At 34.3% G+C, this 15,182-nt stretch overlaps 1 protein-coding gene across 1 annotated transcript in view; it reads left to right on the plus strand.

Moving 5' to 3' along the window:
* Nucleotides 1–14,490, plus strand: part of LOC127065595 (glutamate-gated chloride channel-like) — a 70,339-nt gene extending 55,849 nt beyond the window's left edge. The window contains 8 exon segments of the mRNA XM_050998142.1: nucleotides 2,494–2,563; nucleotides 2,701–2,854; nucleotides 3,011–3,093; nucleotides 3,214–3,348; nucleotides 3,449–3,601; nucleotides 3,911–4,191; nucleotides 5,129–5,347; nucleotides 5,350–14,490. Of these exon segments, the coding sequence (XP_050854099.1) occupies nucleotides 2,494–2,563; nucleotides 2,701–2,854; nucleotides 3,011–3,093; nucleotides 3,214–3,348; nucleotides 3,449–3,601; nucleotides 3,911–4,191; nucleotides 5,129–5,347; nucleotides 5,350–6,102 (1,848 nt within the window). The 3' untranslated portion in view covers nucleotides 6,103–14,490.
* The last annotated feature ends 692 nt before the right edge of the window (nucleotides 14,491–15,182 follow it).

Below are 15,182 nucleotides of genomic sequence, written 5' to 3' on the forward strand. Positions count from 1 at the left end.
GTACCTTTGGCGAACAATCAACGGGTGATCATTATATCGTTGCTAGTAAAAGCTAGCTAGTTAACTAGCTAGCAAGCAGTTAACTATCTAGACGAGTTCTTCGCGTGTCTCCACCACCTTATGTCCTTTGGGACATCCTGATTCGTCGACTCGTGAGTGCATGCAAGATACTTGTTATATCTATATACATGCATATATATATATATATATATATATATATATATATATATATATGCATGTACGTACGTCGATTGGATTAATTAGTGCAATGGTTCCGTCCATTTATTTTATCGGAAAAGAACGGGTCAACGAATCCATGACTATCGTCCGTATTCTACCCTGTTTCTTTTTCTTCTCATTTTTTTATCGACCTCCACCACCCACTTTCTTGTATCTCTTATCGTTTACTAGCGTTGTCCGCACGCGTTAAATGCATTATTCAAAGAATCTTCCCTTCCATTGCCATCCTTGACAACTCCATCACAACCCACTAGTGTGATTTATTTGTCTTTCTTTCTTTCTTTTTTCTGTTTTCTTACCCCTATCGTTTCACCCTCCTCTTTGACGGAGCATATACATAGTTCTCACTGATTCGCGACAATTCTTTATAAATTCTTCGATATATTACGAATGTCCTGTATGTTTTATACGAGATGACGTAAAAAGTTAAGCTTTCTTTTCTCTAAGTTTTTTTTACAAATCCTTTTTTTTATTTTGATCGGAAAGAAAATGTGTAACTTCGATGATTATTTTTGTATTCGTTTGATATGAACCTGTAATTCGTTTAACGTGAACTTTCACGATACCAAAATATGTAATTATTTTATTATTGAATATCGTTTAATTTTTGTTCGATTGTATCAAAAGAGGAAGGAAATAGTTATACCCTCAAACAAGCCACCCTTTGCATCACTTTAATTATATCTTTCTCTTTTTATCGGATACACGAATGAAATAATTACACGACAAAAGTGAACTTTTCTGTCGCTACGAATGATCGATTTATCGTTTCTATTTGTTCCTTCGATAAGACGAACAAAAATAATTTGATTTTCGATAAAACGTGACACGTTAATAAATAACGTGAAAAGGAAATACCATATCGACTATTTCGAAGACTTCGTTAAAAAAGGTACAGTGATTTCCTTCTCAATCGTATTTATAAAGTGACAATAATTTATAAAAATATGTATATATAGAACAATATATAAGTTTATATATATATATATATATATATATATATATACACATATAATATAAAAATCATTTACTTTTTCATCGAGTCATCCAAGTGCAGTATCAATTATCACTGCGATCGAGGATTGATCCTGCACGCAAAAGTTCGACGAGCTATTGGATTATAAAAGAAAGAAAAAAAAAAAATATAAGAAAAAATAAAGAAAAAAGGAAAAAGAAAAGTAAGGCGCCAATGACTTTTCAGCGGCGTCAAGTTAAGTGACCATTCAAGAGAACGTTGACCGAGTTAACGAGAAAGAAAAACCCGGCTGGAAGCATTGCATTATTTCATTTCATTATGAAGATTCGATATGAAAAAGAAGAAATATAAAATAAAATGGACGATTTTTTTATGAACGGCTTAAATTAAAAGAAGATTCGAAAGAATAAAGAATGATAATGAATTTTCGTTGGTCCATTAAGATGATTAAATGTAAAAGTTTAATGAAAGGAAAAAAAAATATAACCTAGCGTAACCTTTTCCAGATTTAACACTCCTCGAAACGCTGATTGATTTTTGACAAATTTATAAATCATTAAGATAATTACAAACGATCAACACGGTCAACACGGGCAAGTTTGTTAATGACGTTAACGAGGTCACCGAAATTACTGTTGAATGGTTTTGTCAAAAGTAGATCGATTGATTGACAGAATTATCGCCAAATCGTTGCTGCAGTAGAGAATTTTATTTCATTTTGGATAAAAAAAATTAATTTCCTTTTTTAAGCGACAATTCGTTGACGATTTTCTATATATTTAATGCTTTCTAATTATCAATGAATTTTTTCAATTCGTTCGAGAGTAATATCGTCAAATTTCAATCTATCAATAATAATAACAACGATCTGCGTTAGAAATGTTTCGATTCTCAAACGCAGATTGAAATTTAACTTTCAATTTTAACAAATTCCTAGTTTAAATGATGATCGCGATAATTAAATCACGAAATCTTCGTAAGTACATACATCAAATTTATAACTTTAATTGCTCTTTGTCACAGAATTTCATTCTGATCTCGTGCATTTCGAACGTTAATTAAAAAAAAGAAAAAGAAAAAGAAAAGAAAGACAAAAAAGAGAAACTACATTAAATTTTAACATTAATTAAAAAAAAAGTGCTCTTATCGTTTGTCCCATATATTTTATTTTTTCTTGCTCGGAGTTATACTTTCCGTATAACCCAATAATCGCGTCCACGAGCGTGTTCCAACTTTGTTGAACTTTGCGTTTCTGAAATACGATTATGTGCCTACAGGAATACTCCGTACAATTAACATTTCGGGAACAATGGTTAGACGAGAGACTACGATTTAATGACTTCGGAGGTACGTACAACGAGTGTTATTTTTAATGATTTAGTAAAAAGGACTCGTTTCGTGTTTGCATTTTTTCGACGATATCGTAATAATCTTGCTAGATTTGTATACAAGGATATATAGAACGAATTTCGTGCTTGTTTCAGGTCGACTGAGATATTTAACATTAACAGAAGCCAATCGCGTATGGATGCCGGATTTATTCTTTTCAAATGAGAAGGAGGGTCATTTTCATAATATTATTATGCCCAACGTTTATATACGAATCTTTCCAAATGGTTCGGTTCTTTACAGTATACGGTACGTATTAATTCTTTGAAATTATTCCAACGATATAATATTTTCTCGCTTGTTCATCGATGACTAACTATAACGACCGTATATTTATACGGTGCATCCCGTAATTATTTCACGCGATATAAATCCATCATCAAAGTTTCACCTTACTTCCCGCAGAATATCATTGACACTCTCGTGCCCCATGAATTTGAAATTGTATCCTCTGGACAAACAAGTTTGCTCGCTACGCATGGCCAGCTGTAAGTTTAAATATTACAAACGAACAGTCGTAGTACATTCGTATCAGTCCTAATCTCATTCAGATAATGCTCATGAAACGTTCTTTTTTCTTTCCTTTTTTTTTCGTGAACATAATTTAGACGGATGGACGACTACCGATTTGGTCTTCCTTTGGAAAGAAGGTGATCCCGTCCAGGTTGTTAAGAACTTACACCTGCCTAGGTTCACCCTAGAAAAATTTCTCACCGACTATTGCAACAGTAGAACCAATACCGGTTAGTATCGTACGAAAATAATAACCCTCTAAACGTTACTCGTATAATAAAAAAGAAAAGAAAAGAAAAGAAAAATCCAAATTTTTCATCGACTTTTCAGGAGAGTACAGTTGCCTGAAAGTAGACCTGCTCTTCAAGAGAGAATTCAGCTACTATCTCATCCAAATCTACATCCCCTGCTGCATGCTTGTCATCGTCTCCTGGGTCTCTTTCTGGCTGGATCAAAGTGCCGTACCTGCTCGAGTATCGTTAGGTCAGAGTAGTATGAATCGATAATACGTCCTACGTCAAGTTTCTACGATCTTATCCATTTCCTCGTACGATACTTGTTAGAACCCATCTAGACAACCTCGATCGTTTTTCACGAATATCTTCTAATATTTCTCAACATTCCAACGCCATAAATTCGTAACGTCAGATCGTATAAGATTCTTCTTTTATATACATAATCTGCGAGAATTGGATCACGCGTTGCGTTTATTGATTATCGTGAAACGTGACGTTACTCTTGTTCTAACCGAATGGGAAATGTTAATTGAATAATTCTTTTATGTTTATTCAGGCGTGACAACACTACTGACTATGGCCACGCAGACATCGGGAATAAATGCCTCACTGCCACCAGTCTCCTACACAAAGGCCATCGACGTTTGGACGGGGGTATGCCTGACCTTTGTATTCGGTGCGCTACTCGAATTCGCCTTGGTGAATTATGCATCGCGCAGCGATATGCACAGTGACAACATAAACAAAAAATTCCCACCGAGCGAAATGGAACACTCCTCCTCGGTTGATCCAACATCGGAGGTCCTCGACGCGGACGGTTCGGCGAATTTCGCCATGGTCAGTATCCATCCTTGCAAATTTTCATTACGAAGGATCTATCAACGATCATTAAGTTAACGCATTTTCGATAAAGATACAGAATCGTATCGAATGAGAATCGTATCATTGCTTCAGCAATCGGATAGATTAATTCAATTTTAACGCCGATTCAAAGGCCGATATGGTAGTACACTTAGCGTCGTTCCAAAATCTACAGCTTTCGTTCTGATCTAACGTCGCAGGCTGCGAATTGTTTTATGAACATATCATTTCAGTTAAAAATATGTATAATAGAAACAGTCGACGATGAGAATTGAATTCTCTATCCGATTCATTTTTATTATTATCGTTTGAAGCATCGACCAAGTATTACACGTGTTCACCACGTTTTCGTTAATTACTCCTTCATTTTGACGAAAGAAAAAGATTGGAATTTCATTGGTGAATAATAAAGTAACTTTGCTTATAGCATCTATCGCGTACCATTTCATCTTGGTTCGATTATAATAGTTCCACAATCGCGAATGCGTTAACACGGAAATAAACTTCAAATATGGATGAATAAAAGACAAAGATTTGCTCTTAATTCATGGTGGATATTAAAAATTTTTCATTCTTAATACCCACTACGAAGAGTTAAATCATTATCACCGCCCGCATCTATTTCGATCGACAATCCATTCGAGCGATTCAACCGGGACCTAATAAATGAAGAAAAGAAAGACTATATAGTGTCCTGGCACGGTTGATCCTGGCAGTCGAGCGGGATTTGAGAGGAGAGACGGGAAAAATATCTAGGGATAGCCGTCAAATAAAGGAAAGGGGGAAATGCCTGCTCGATGACCAGGAAAAGAAGAGAGAAAATAAAAAAAAAAATAAATAAAAAATAAAAAATAAAAAGGGACGGACCTGAGCTCAGTCGACTAACGGTTCAATACCGACCGAATTCTTTCAGAAGCCTCTGGTCCAACACCCGGAGGATACCATGTCGATGGATAAGATGCAGCAGTGCGAAATACATATGCAACCGCGAAAAAAAAACTGCTGCAGGTCGTGGCTGTCCAAGTTCCCGACGAGGTCCAAGCGCATCGACGTCATCTCACGAATCTTCTTCCCCATCGTATTCGCTTTCTTCAACCTGACGTACTGGTCCACGTATCTGTTCCGGGACGAAGCGGAGGGCGAGTAAATCTCGAGGAGGAAGCGCTCGGATCAAGGGACGTGGCTCGCGGCCATCCCCACCATTATTCCCACGGAAGAACACATCGTTCGCGTCCTAAACATCGACACTATCACCATCACCAACACAATCATCAACATCAGCATCAGCATCAACAACAACAGCAGCAGCAGCAGCAGCAGCAGCAACCGTCGCAACAGCAACAGCAGCAGCAGCATCAACATCAGCAGCAGCAGCAACAACAACGTCGTCATCATCATCGTCACCATCATCACCACCACCATCACCATCACCATCATAGAGAGCAACAGCAAACGTTACATGCACCACCACCACCTCTACCACCCCAACAAACACCTACAGGGTCGTCGTACTCGCCCGTACAGACGCTCGAAGACGATCGTTACTCGCCGAGAACCTCCAGGCATTCCTGCAGAAGCTCGACGAGATCTTCGCAGTCGCCGTCGCTATCACCGTCGTCGAGAACGGCGACCCCGTCGCCACCGTCGGCGCCCGTTAGGCCGGCACCACCTCAACGTTTTCATCACTTCCCGCAATTTCCTTCGTCGCGTACCATGAGGTGCTGTTGGGGTCTAATAACGTGCAGGTGGTTGTCCTGCAAGGCCAAGGGTAGCGCTAGAATCGACTTCATATCGCGGGCGGCCTTTCCCCTCATGTTCATCCTCTTCAACCTAACCTACTGGTCCGCTTACCTCTTTCGAGGTGAGGATACCGTGGGTTCGAACTAGTAGAGATGCGTTCCGATTGCGAAGAGAAAAAAAAAGGGAAAGAGAAAGAAACAAAGAAGGAATGAAAGATGATAGATAGATAGATAGATAGATAGATAGATAAATAGATATCGAATGAACGAGGATTAGCTTAATGGATGGAATACAACAAGTCAACGAAGTTTGAAGACATGAAACTACTCTATCTTGCTCGAAAAAGGGAAGAACGTTCTTTGGCCGATTTTGAGTCGGTCATGCGACCATCAAGCGAGGGAAAGTCGAAGGGAAAGATAACTCTTTCGAAGATGGAAAACGGCGGACAAAAGTAGAGGATGAAAATGAAGATTCTCGGCGACGACGGCGGTAGGGAGTACTTCGTCATAAGGAAAAACGATGTGGGACAAGTTGTTCGGACGTGAAAGTGATGGGAAAACTCTCGCGTTGTCTTTCCATCGAAAGAGAACGTGAGAGATTGCGGAAACACACACTGATACACACGCACGCGCACATGCGCACATATACACAGACACACATACACGTATGCTGGTGCCATTATACTCTCGACTCATAAAACACACACATACAAGCGCATGAATAGACGGGAGGGGACACACGAATACATATTAACATAGAGAGTTACATAACACACACGTACACATCTATTTACAAGCGCAAAAAGATTTACACACACATACACACTCGGAAGACCGCGTGCCACAGAGACTGAAGAGAAATCAACGCAGTGGGCCCTGTATAGCCACGGCCTGTTAACAATTTACAATGCATATAAGTTTATAAATACTATAAATCTAACGTATTGAGACAAGTAACTCGTTATTGCAGTCAGTGAATCCTTTATATATGCGTATATATAAATATATACATATAAATATATAAGCATACAATCGTAAGATTTCCAGTCTCGTGATCGTCATTGAAGGGGAGGAAAAGATAAGAGAAAACAAAAAAAAAGAAGAAGAGAAAAAAGAAAAAAAAAGAGCAAAGGAAACAATGGTTGAATTACAAAATAATATAAAATTAAATGAGGTAAAAAAAGAAAGGAAAAGAAAAAAAAACCAAGGAAAAAAAAAGGAAAAAAGATAAGACTAAAGGGATAAGAGAAAATACGAGGGAAGGCAAAAGAAAGAAAAAAAAAAAGAGAAAAAAAAAGAAAAAGAAATGAGGAAACGAGACCATCTTAGATAAAGGACACACACTCTCTCTCTTTCTCTCCCTCTCTCTCTCTCTCTCTATTTCTGTCTCTCTTTCTTCCACCCTCCATCCCTCTTGTTTTTTTCGTGTCTCATTTTACTGTCGTTTCGAAGAGACGCTTTCTTCTTTTTTTTTTTTTCTTTTTTTGTTGGAATCGACGAAACGTAAGAATCGGGGATGAAGACGTCGATTCGGTGCGGCAATGAAACGATAGATAGCGATGAAAAGAATGAAAATTTTCTTCGAAGAAAACAAAGAGATGGATGGTCGTCGTTTGTCCTCCTTCTCTTTCTCCTCCTCCTCCTCCTCCTCCTCCTTTTCCACCATCCTTTTCTTTTACCCTTTCACCCTTGCTTTTTCTATCTCTTCCCTCTCTCTTCTCTGTCTCTCTCTTTCTCTCTCACGATATATCAAAGATCGACAGGAGTTAAGGTTCTTAAAAGGCTTGATCGTAACGCTCGAGGCTGGAAATCTCGCACGGTAGATAATACGAATCAATAATTTAATCGTCCATAAGGACATGATGTTTTCCGTCAGAGAAGGAAGATAAGTGTACAAGTATTTTCTCGTATAAAGAAAAATCTTGATCGATCGTAAATTACTAGAATGAGTGAAAGAGAGGAACGTACATATATACTTATTATATACATACATATATATGTATGTATGTATGTGTGTTCGTGTGAGTAGATATTTACGTATCGACATACGTATTTACGATCGATGATATAAATCTAACTAAGATAAGAAGGATTAAACAAATGATAAAAAATGATAAAAAATGATTGAAAAGAATAAAAGGATAAAGAAAAGGAAAAATATTTATTTCTTATTTCGTATATTAAGTCGGAGACAGGAGAAGAAAAAGCAGAATTCTCGTTAAAATAATGTGGTACAAATCTAATACAAAAAAAACAGAGAGAGAAAGAGAGAGAGAAAGACCAAGAGAAAGAGAAATAGATAGATAGATAGATAGATAGAGGCAGAGAAAGGAAGAAATAGATAGATAGTAGAAAAGAGGAAAAGAATAATTAGTATAAAAGAAGATGATGAACTTCGATGAAATTCGAATAATCGCGTAGAATTAAACATTATATCTAAGAAGAATCTATGCAATCTACATGGCAATCAGTCAACTGTAATTGGATAAGACTAGATGGAGAAAAAAGGGACGAAGGGAATGAGAAAAAGAAGGAAAAAGAAAGAGAGAGAGAGAGAATGAGTTTTATTTCCTACGAAGAGAAATATTCGTTTCGTTCTTCATAGTCGTTTAATTACAGAAAAACGAACGCGCATTAATTGGTGGCGCAAGCACGTATGTACACGAATATATATGTATATACATATATACGTCCGTATATACGATAAATTTTTTAATTGGTTTTAATATCGAACGAACGGATCTGATGTCAAGCAAATTAAATCAAAAAAAGTACAATTATCGAATGCTCGAGCTTAAGATTTCAAGAGGATTGCAGATAAATAAAATTGAAATCGTTAAAATTATCTTTTTTTATCCTTTTCTATGATTTTTTTTTTTTTTAAGCCGATTAAACAAAATGTTCGATTGCTATTGGTCTCTTCTCCTTTTTTTTTAATCAGTCTGTATGAAAGAGATAGAGAGAGAAAAGGGGAGAGGAGACAGAGAGAAAGAAAAAGAGAGAGAGAAAGAGAGAGAGAGAGAGAGAGAGAGAGAGAGAGAGAAGGAAAAAGAGAGAGATACACACGACACATACAAACACAAACAAGTAAAAAGTTTAAGAACGATGAATTCAAAATAATGCGATTTCGTTGCCGATCCAATTGATGGAATTATGTCGTAAAAAATCCGACGTATTACGTATTGTATATATTTAGAAATAAAGAGAAAACAGTGTTTATTGTTAAAAGAAAAAAACAAACAAACAAAATTCATCGACGAGATTATTCATCGTCGCGTTGGTGTAAAGAAATATATATAAAAAAAAAAAAAATGAAAGAAAGAAAGATATGGAAAAAAAAAGGATAGGAAAAAAGCCGCAAGGTCGAAGCTCAACATTATTTTATTCCAGGGATTGTGGAATGATCTGTCCGAGGAAAGTAAAAGAAATAAATAAATAAATAAAAAGAAAACTTGAACAAGAGTTCGTTCATTCGTTTAGAGTCATGGGGGATTTTCGAAATCAAAAATAAAAAACTATGGCGAATTGGCTAATGTTATAATAGATCATTCGTTATATGATCGATCGTTTGCTTGAAACTTCATGCATAAGAAAAAAAAAAAGGAAAAAACATTACAAATTTTGCATCTGGACGTATAAAACAAAAATATCGTCATCACTCCGATATCGAGAATTTTAATTTCCATCACGAACGTAAAATTTACTTTTTCAAAATTTATTAGTCGTTTATTCTCGATTATTCGACGACATCGACGATAACAAAAGCACTTTGGATCGGCCATTAAAAATTATTTAAATTAAATCTATGAATTCATTATACGCATTAATTCGTGCTTGATCTTATCAATCCTTCCGATGGATTAAAAAAAATGTATATAGAATTCCGCGAATGAGAAATTATAATAATAAATACATGGTTCGTTTTGCGAAGTTGTCATCATTTAAGTAACTTATTGTTAGTACTAGATCAATCGATTGAACGACATAATATCGCTTTTTGTTGATCTTTCGCGTGAATTTCGGACAACAACAAGAAACAAGATAGAAAATTAAAAAAGAAAAAGAAAAGAAAAAGAGAAGAAGAAACACACGTACACACATGCGCACACGTAAAATATAAAAAAAAAAGGAAAAAAAAAAGATTTAAGTGACTCGTAACGCGTCTGTACATAAATCGCAAGGAGAATGAGAATGGTTAACGCGTTGCGACTCATACTCGACACGAATTATATTCGTACGCATCCTTTTATCAATATCTCGATTTAATTGTAAACGAATGAAAAAGAAAAAAAAAAAGAAAAAAGAAAAAAAAATCACTTTCATCGATAGGACGGAGAAATCAGTATTAAACGAAAACAGACATTTTAATCGCATTCGAGTATTCGTACGTTAAATCCTTCAACAAAAAAAAAAAAGAAGAAAAAAGGAAAAAAAAAAGAAAAAGAAAAAAGCCATATACAATGTATATAGTACAATACGAGCACGTACGGTATATAAATAAAAATATTATATTAAAACAGTTATTGTAAACGGTACGATACTATCTGAAGTTAAAAACCAAAAAAAAGAAAAAATAAATAAATAAAAAATAAAAAATCGTCGATGTAAAACACAACTAAGAAGTGGGAAAGGGCATAATAGAATAGTAAAGATAAGAAAAGAAAGGAATAAAAAACAAATAAGAGAAATGGGAAAAGATGGAGAAAGAAAAAAAGAGAGAAAGAGAAGAAGTTAGAGAGAAAGAGTGAGAGAGAAAGGGAGAGAAAAGAAAAAAGAAAAGGAAAGAAAGTTCGCCGTATTCCTGTATACATAATATTATCGCAATATACATAAATTAATAGAAAACACTCGTTAGAACTTCGAAAAAGAGAAATTTTCCCTCGATCTTGAGAGAAACGATTTCAATTTTAACGTCGACGGAGAACTCTATGAAAGAAACTCGCTTTTTTTTTCATAGTACATATAAAAGAAAAAATATCGCCTAATAATCTCTCTTACATCCCAATCCTTCATATAACGTGTAAGTATGGACATAAGCAAAGGAAGTAAATTATTATTGGAAGAAGGATGGAAAATTGTTCAACGATCGTACGAATTTCGAGTTAAAAAAAAAAAAAAGAAAGAAGTAGAAAAAAAGAAAAAAAAGAAAAAAAAAAGAAAAAAAATAAGAAAGAAAGAAAGGAAAAAAGAAAAAAATTGATCCTTCTCGGTCCATTTCCTCGAATTAATTTTGATTGTACCTATAGTTAAGAATATAATCTTTACGAACTGTTAATTATAACAACGTTCCGACTAATCTTAGCGTCCACGGTTGCACGGTTAATTGGCTGACGAACTGACGTCATTCAAAATATAGATACGTACATATGTATGTACATACATATAGGTATATATGACGTCCGTACGCGTAGGATTAATCTTATAACATTAATGACCGTGTTTTCTGTGCCATTGAGCTTGGATTCACGCGTTAATAAGGAACTTTTAAAAAGCATATTGAGACCGTCTAATAAAAATTTCCTGTACATATACTCCGCGAAAGGATTTAAAGGATTTTATACGTAAGTATGTACGTACATACGTATCTATGCACAAAAAGAAAATTAAAAATTCGTACAATTTATCGCGGTCTACGAAATATTTTCAATTATATAAAGAAAGAACAATATGATTCATTTTAAAGTGTCAACCTATCGCAGAAGTTGGGTTCTTATGACTCTTTCTTTTTTGTACGTCATACGAACTCATAAGTAAGTACTACGTGCATTATAGCAAGTAGATATTCTTACGGGAGTTACAGAAAAAAAAATGAAAAACAAAAAAAGATAAAAGATATATCCAACGGAGAAGAGTATGACAAAGAAGGTAAACAAAAAAAGAAATAAGAAAAAGAAGAAGAGGAGGAGGAGAAAGATACAACTGAATAGATGCATATAAAAATAATATTCGATTGTTTTACCGTGAACAATTCGTACGTTACATATTCATCGAATAGATTTTTCTTTGCCATCGTGAAATACATAAGGCGATACATAAGTAAGAACTTACGTAGACCGATTAGAACTCACCGATCGAATTCGTTCGTTTTCCTTGATAAAAAATATTTCGTAATGTGTGATAAAAAGGACTGATCGTTTGGTTTTCATCATACCGACGATTTCATCTTTCTTCCCTAATTCCTTTTTCCTTTAAAATTTTCATTTGTACGATAATATAAACGCATTCCCTACAATCTTTCGTGCGATATTAGAATAATAGATATAAACGATGAAAAAAAGAGAATAAAAATGACGATAAATTAAAAAGTGTCTCTTTCGACGTAAATCGTATTAATTATATTATTTAAGGAGAAAGACGGAACTAATTGTATCGTTTTTAATCGAAATAATAAAAGTAAGCACTCAATGTAACCCCTGACCAATGTAAACCGGAAGTAGGCGAACGATTAACGAAAGAATTGTTCAAAGTTACACAGACTTCGAACATGTCGTTTGTGTTGTAAATAAGAAAACTATTCGTAAATTAATATCGCGGCTATAAAGATCGGAGGGGAACGGAAAAAAAAGATAAACGAGAGGAAACGAAACGACAAACCAGTTCGAATCGATTTATTTAAAATTTTACGCAAAAATACAAGTTCGTAAAAAGATAGACGGACAGAGAAAAGGAAAATAGTAAATTTCAATAAACTTGTATTGTCAGAGTCGCGAGAACAATTAATTGATAAACGTATCATTAACAATTAATAAAAGATTCAATAAAAATGCCAAAAGACGTGATTTTAAAAAGTTAAAATTATTCATTCCCACGAGAAAAAAGGAAAGAAAGATAAAGAAAACATGTACTACGCACGCAAAATCGTAAAAGTTTCGTTTCCTCAAAGTTTAATGTAGATTTTTATTGGAAAAGATCTAACAATCTTATTTCTTTAAAAAAGGTCGGTTTTGCTTGATGATAAAAATCTATGATGATTGCAACAGTGAGAGAGAGAGAGAGAGAGAGAGAGAGAGAGAGAGAGAGAGAGAGAGAGAGAGAGAGAGAGAGAGGGAGAGAGAGAGAGAGAAAGGAAGGGAGAGTGAAAGAATGAGCGAAAAGAAAGAAAAATGAAGAAGAATCGTCGCCATTGACGAACGAATGAAAAAAAAAAGAAAAAAGAAAAGAAAAATTTGCATAACGGAATCCGTTTCCTTGTCTGATCCTCACTTTTTCCCGATACTACCGCCGAAATTAACGGGACGAATTGAAATAAGGGATGAACTAGGAGAAAGTTTGCGCGAAGTTGGCATATTTTAATTAACGTGCTTCGTCGGATCTGCACCTCGGTTTTAATGAAAAATAAATGCAAAAGAAAAAAAATAAAAGAAAATATACACGCGCGCGCACATACACACGATAAAGAAAAAATGAATAAAAAGATAGAGATAGTGAGAGAAAGAGACAGAGAGAGAGAGAGAGAGAGAGAGAGAGAGAACGTCAAAATTCTTCGAGATCTCGTTAATAATTCCCTTATCTTTATTCGCCCTGTAATTATGTAAAAGTAGATTAAACGTTGTCCACGTAATCCTAAGGATCGCTGTAAAAACCCTTTTATGAAAAAAGCGAGGAAACTGTCGGCTCGAGGAATCGAACTCGCGTGAATTCTTTCAATTCGGACGCGTACAACGAGAAAACGAAAACGAAAAGAAACAAAATAAAACAAAACTTATGAAGAAAAGGAAAAAAGAAAAAAGGAAGAAGAAGAAAAATGAGAAAAGAAGAGACCGTGAAATATTTCGATTGCGTAAAATAATTTACAAAAAGAAAAAAAAAACAATCAAAACGAAATCGAGACAAATGATAAATATGTAAGAAAAGTCGACGGCGCATAGTCCCCAATGGTCTTGCATGATTTGCGAAATAGAACTAAAATCGATTAGACTGTCAATTAAGTATCCTTACAAATGTATATGTGCTACAATACTTATACATTCGACTGGCCGATTTAATTGTTTTCGCATAAACTTAAACGAGAATATGATCAAAATTGTACAAAAAAAAAAAAAACACAAAAAAGAAAACAAAAAAGGTAAAGGTAAGGTAAGGTAAAAAAAAAAAGGAAAAGAAAAGGAAAAAGGACAGAACCGTTAACTATTCGTATCTCGACGTTTTCCACGGTTTAAAAATTGGACATAAAATAGAAAATACAGAGAGAGAGAGAAAAAAAGATTAGAAATTTAACGATCATTTTAATCGAAACATGAAATACGGAAAAATATATGAAAAAAAAAAAAAAAATAAAACTTGCGCCGTACAATTTGCCAAAAGTATTTAATTAAGAGATACACGCACTATGAGAGAACGTGAATTCCTCGATAAAATCCCGTAACAGTATTCTAAAATTAACATAAGAATTTTAATTACCATCATTGTAATTACGGAAATATTAAATGACAGAGATGAAGATTGATGTTTATAGAGGGAGTCCAACCTTCGAGGTCATTTTATCCGAAAATTATCGTTTAATAAAAGGAACGAATGCGTTCCTCTCGTCTTTTTATATTTTCTACGACGCATCCCTCCAATTTTTTCTTTATTCAGATGATATCTCGTATTTGTTAATTTGTCTTCTACGGTTTTCAATTTGTCATATTTTCACTTCCTATAATTTTTCTCCTTTTAATATTTCCTACTGCTGCATAATAATGGAAAAATCTTCATAACTACTATTCTACTTGATATACAGGTAAGGAATAACGAATCTCTTTTTGTCTATACTCTAACAATGTTCAAATACACATTTAAAATAAATGGAATGAAAAATTTCTTTGCATTTCATTATCGAAAAAAAATTCTTTAACTTCTATCAAACGATCAAACATTTTAATCGTGTCTATATTACTAAAATGTTTTTAGTAGAGGTAAAATTTAAGTAAATTTAGGTAAAATTAAAAAATTTGTTTTCCTCGACTTCGTGTCATCATATATATATATATATATATATATATATATATATATATATATATATATATGTATGTATATATGTATATATTACATATGTATACATATATTACTGCAATATATATAATAAATTTGACACAACGATAAATCTGATAAAGATGAAATAGCCAAATAGACAGGAGTCAAAGTCAAATAAAATGAAAGATACTTTCAATGACTCAGTCTAATATATAATTTGCGAATATTGTCGAAGTTGAAATGATGATATGATGAAAAAGTTGAAGTATTGAT

Source organism: Vespula vulgaris, chromosome 8 (genome assembly GCF_905475345.1).
Source record: "Vespula vulgaris chromosome 8, iyVesVulg1.1, whole genome shotgun sequence".
Classification (NCBI taxonomy): domain Eukaryota; kingdom Metazoa; phylum Arthropoda; class Insecta; order Hymenoptera; family Vespidae; genus Vespula; species Vespula vulgaris.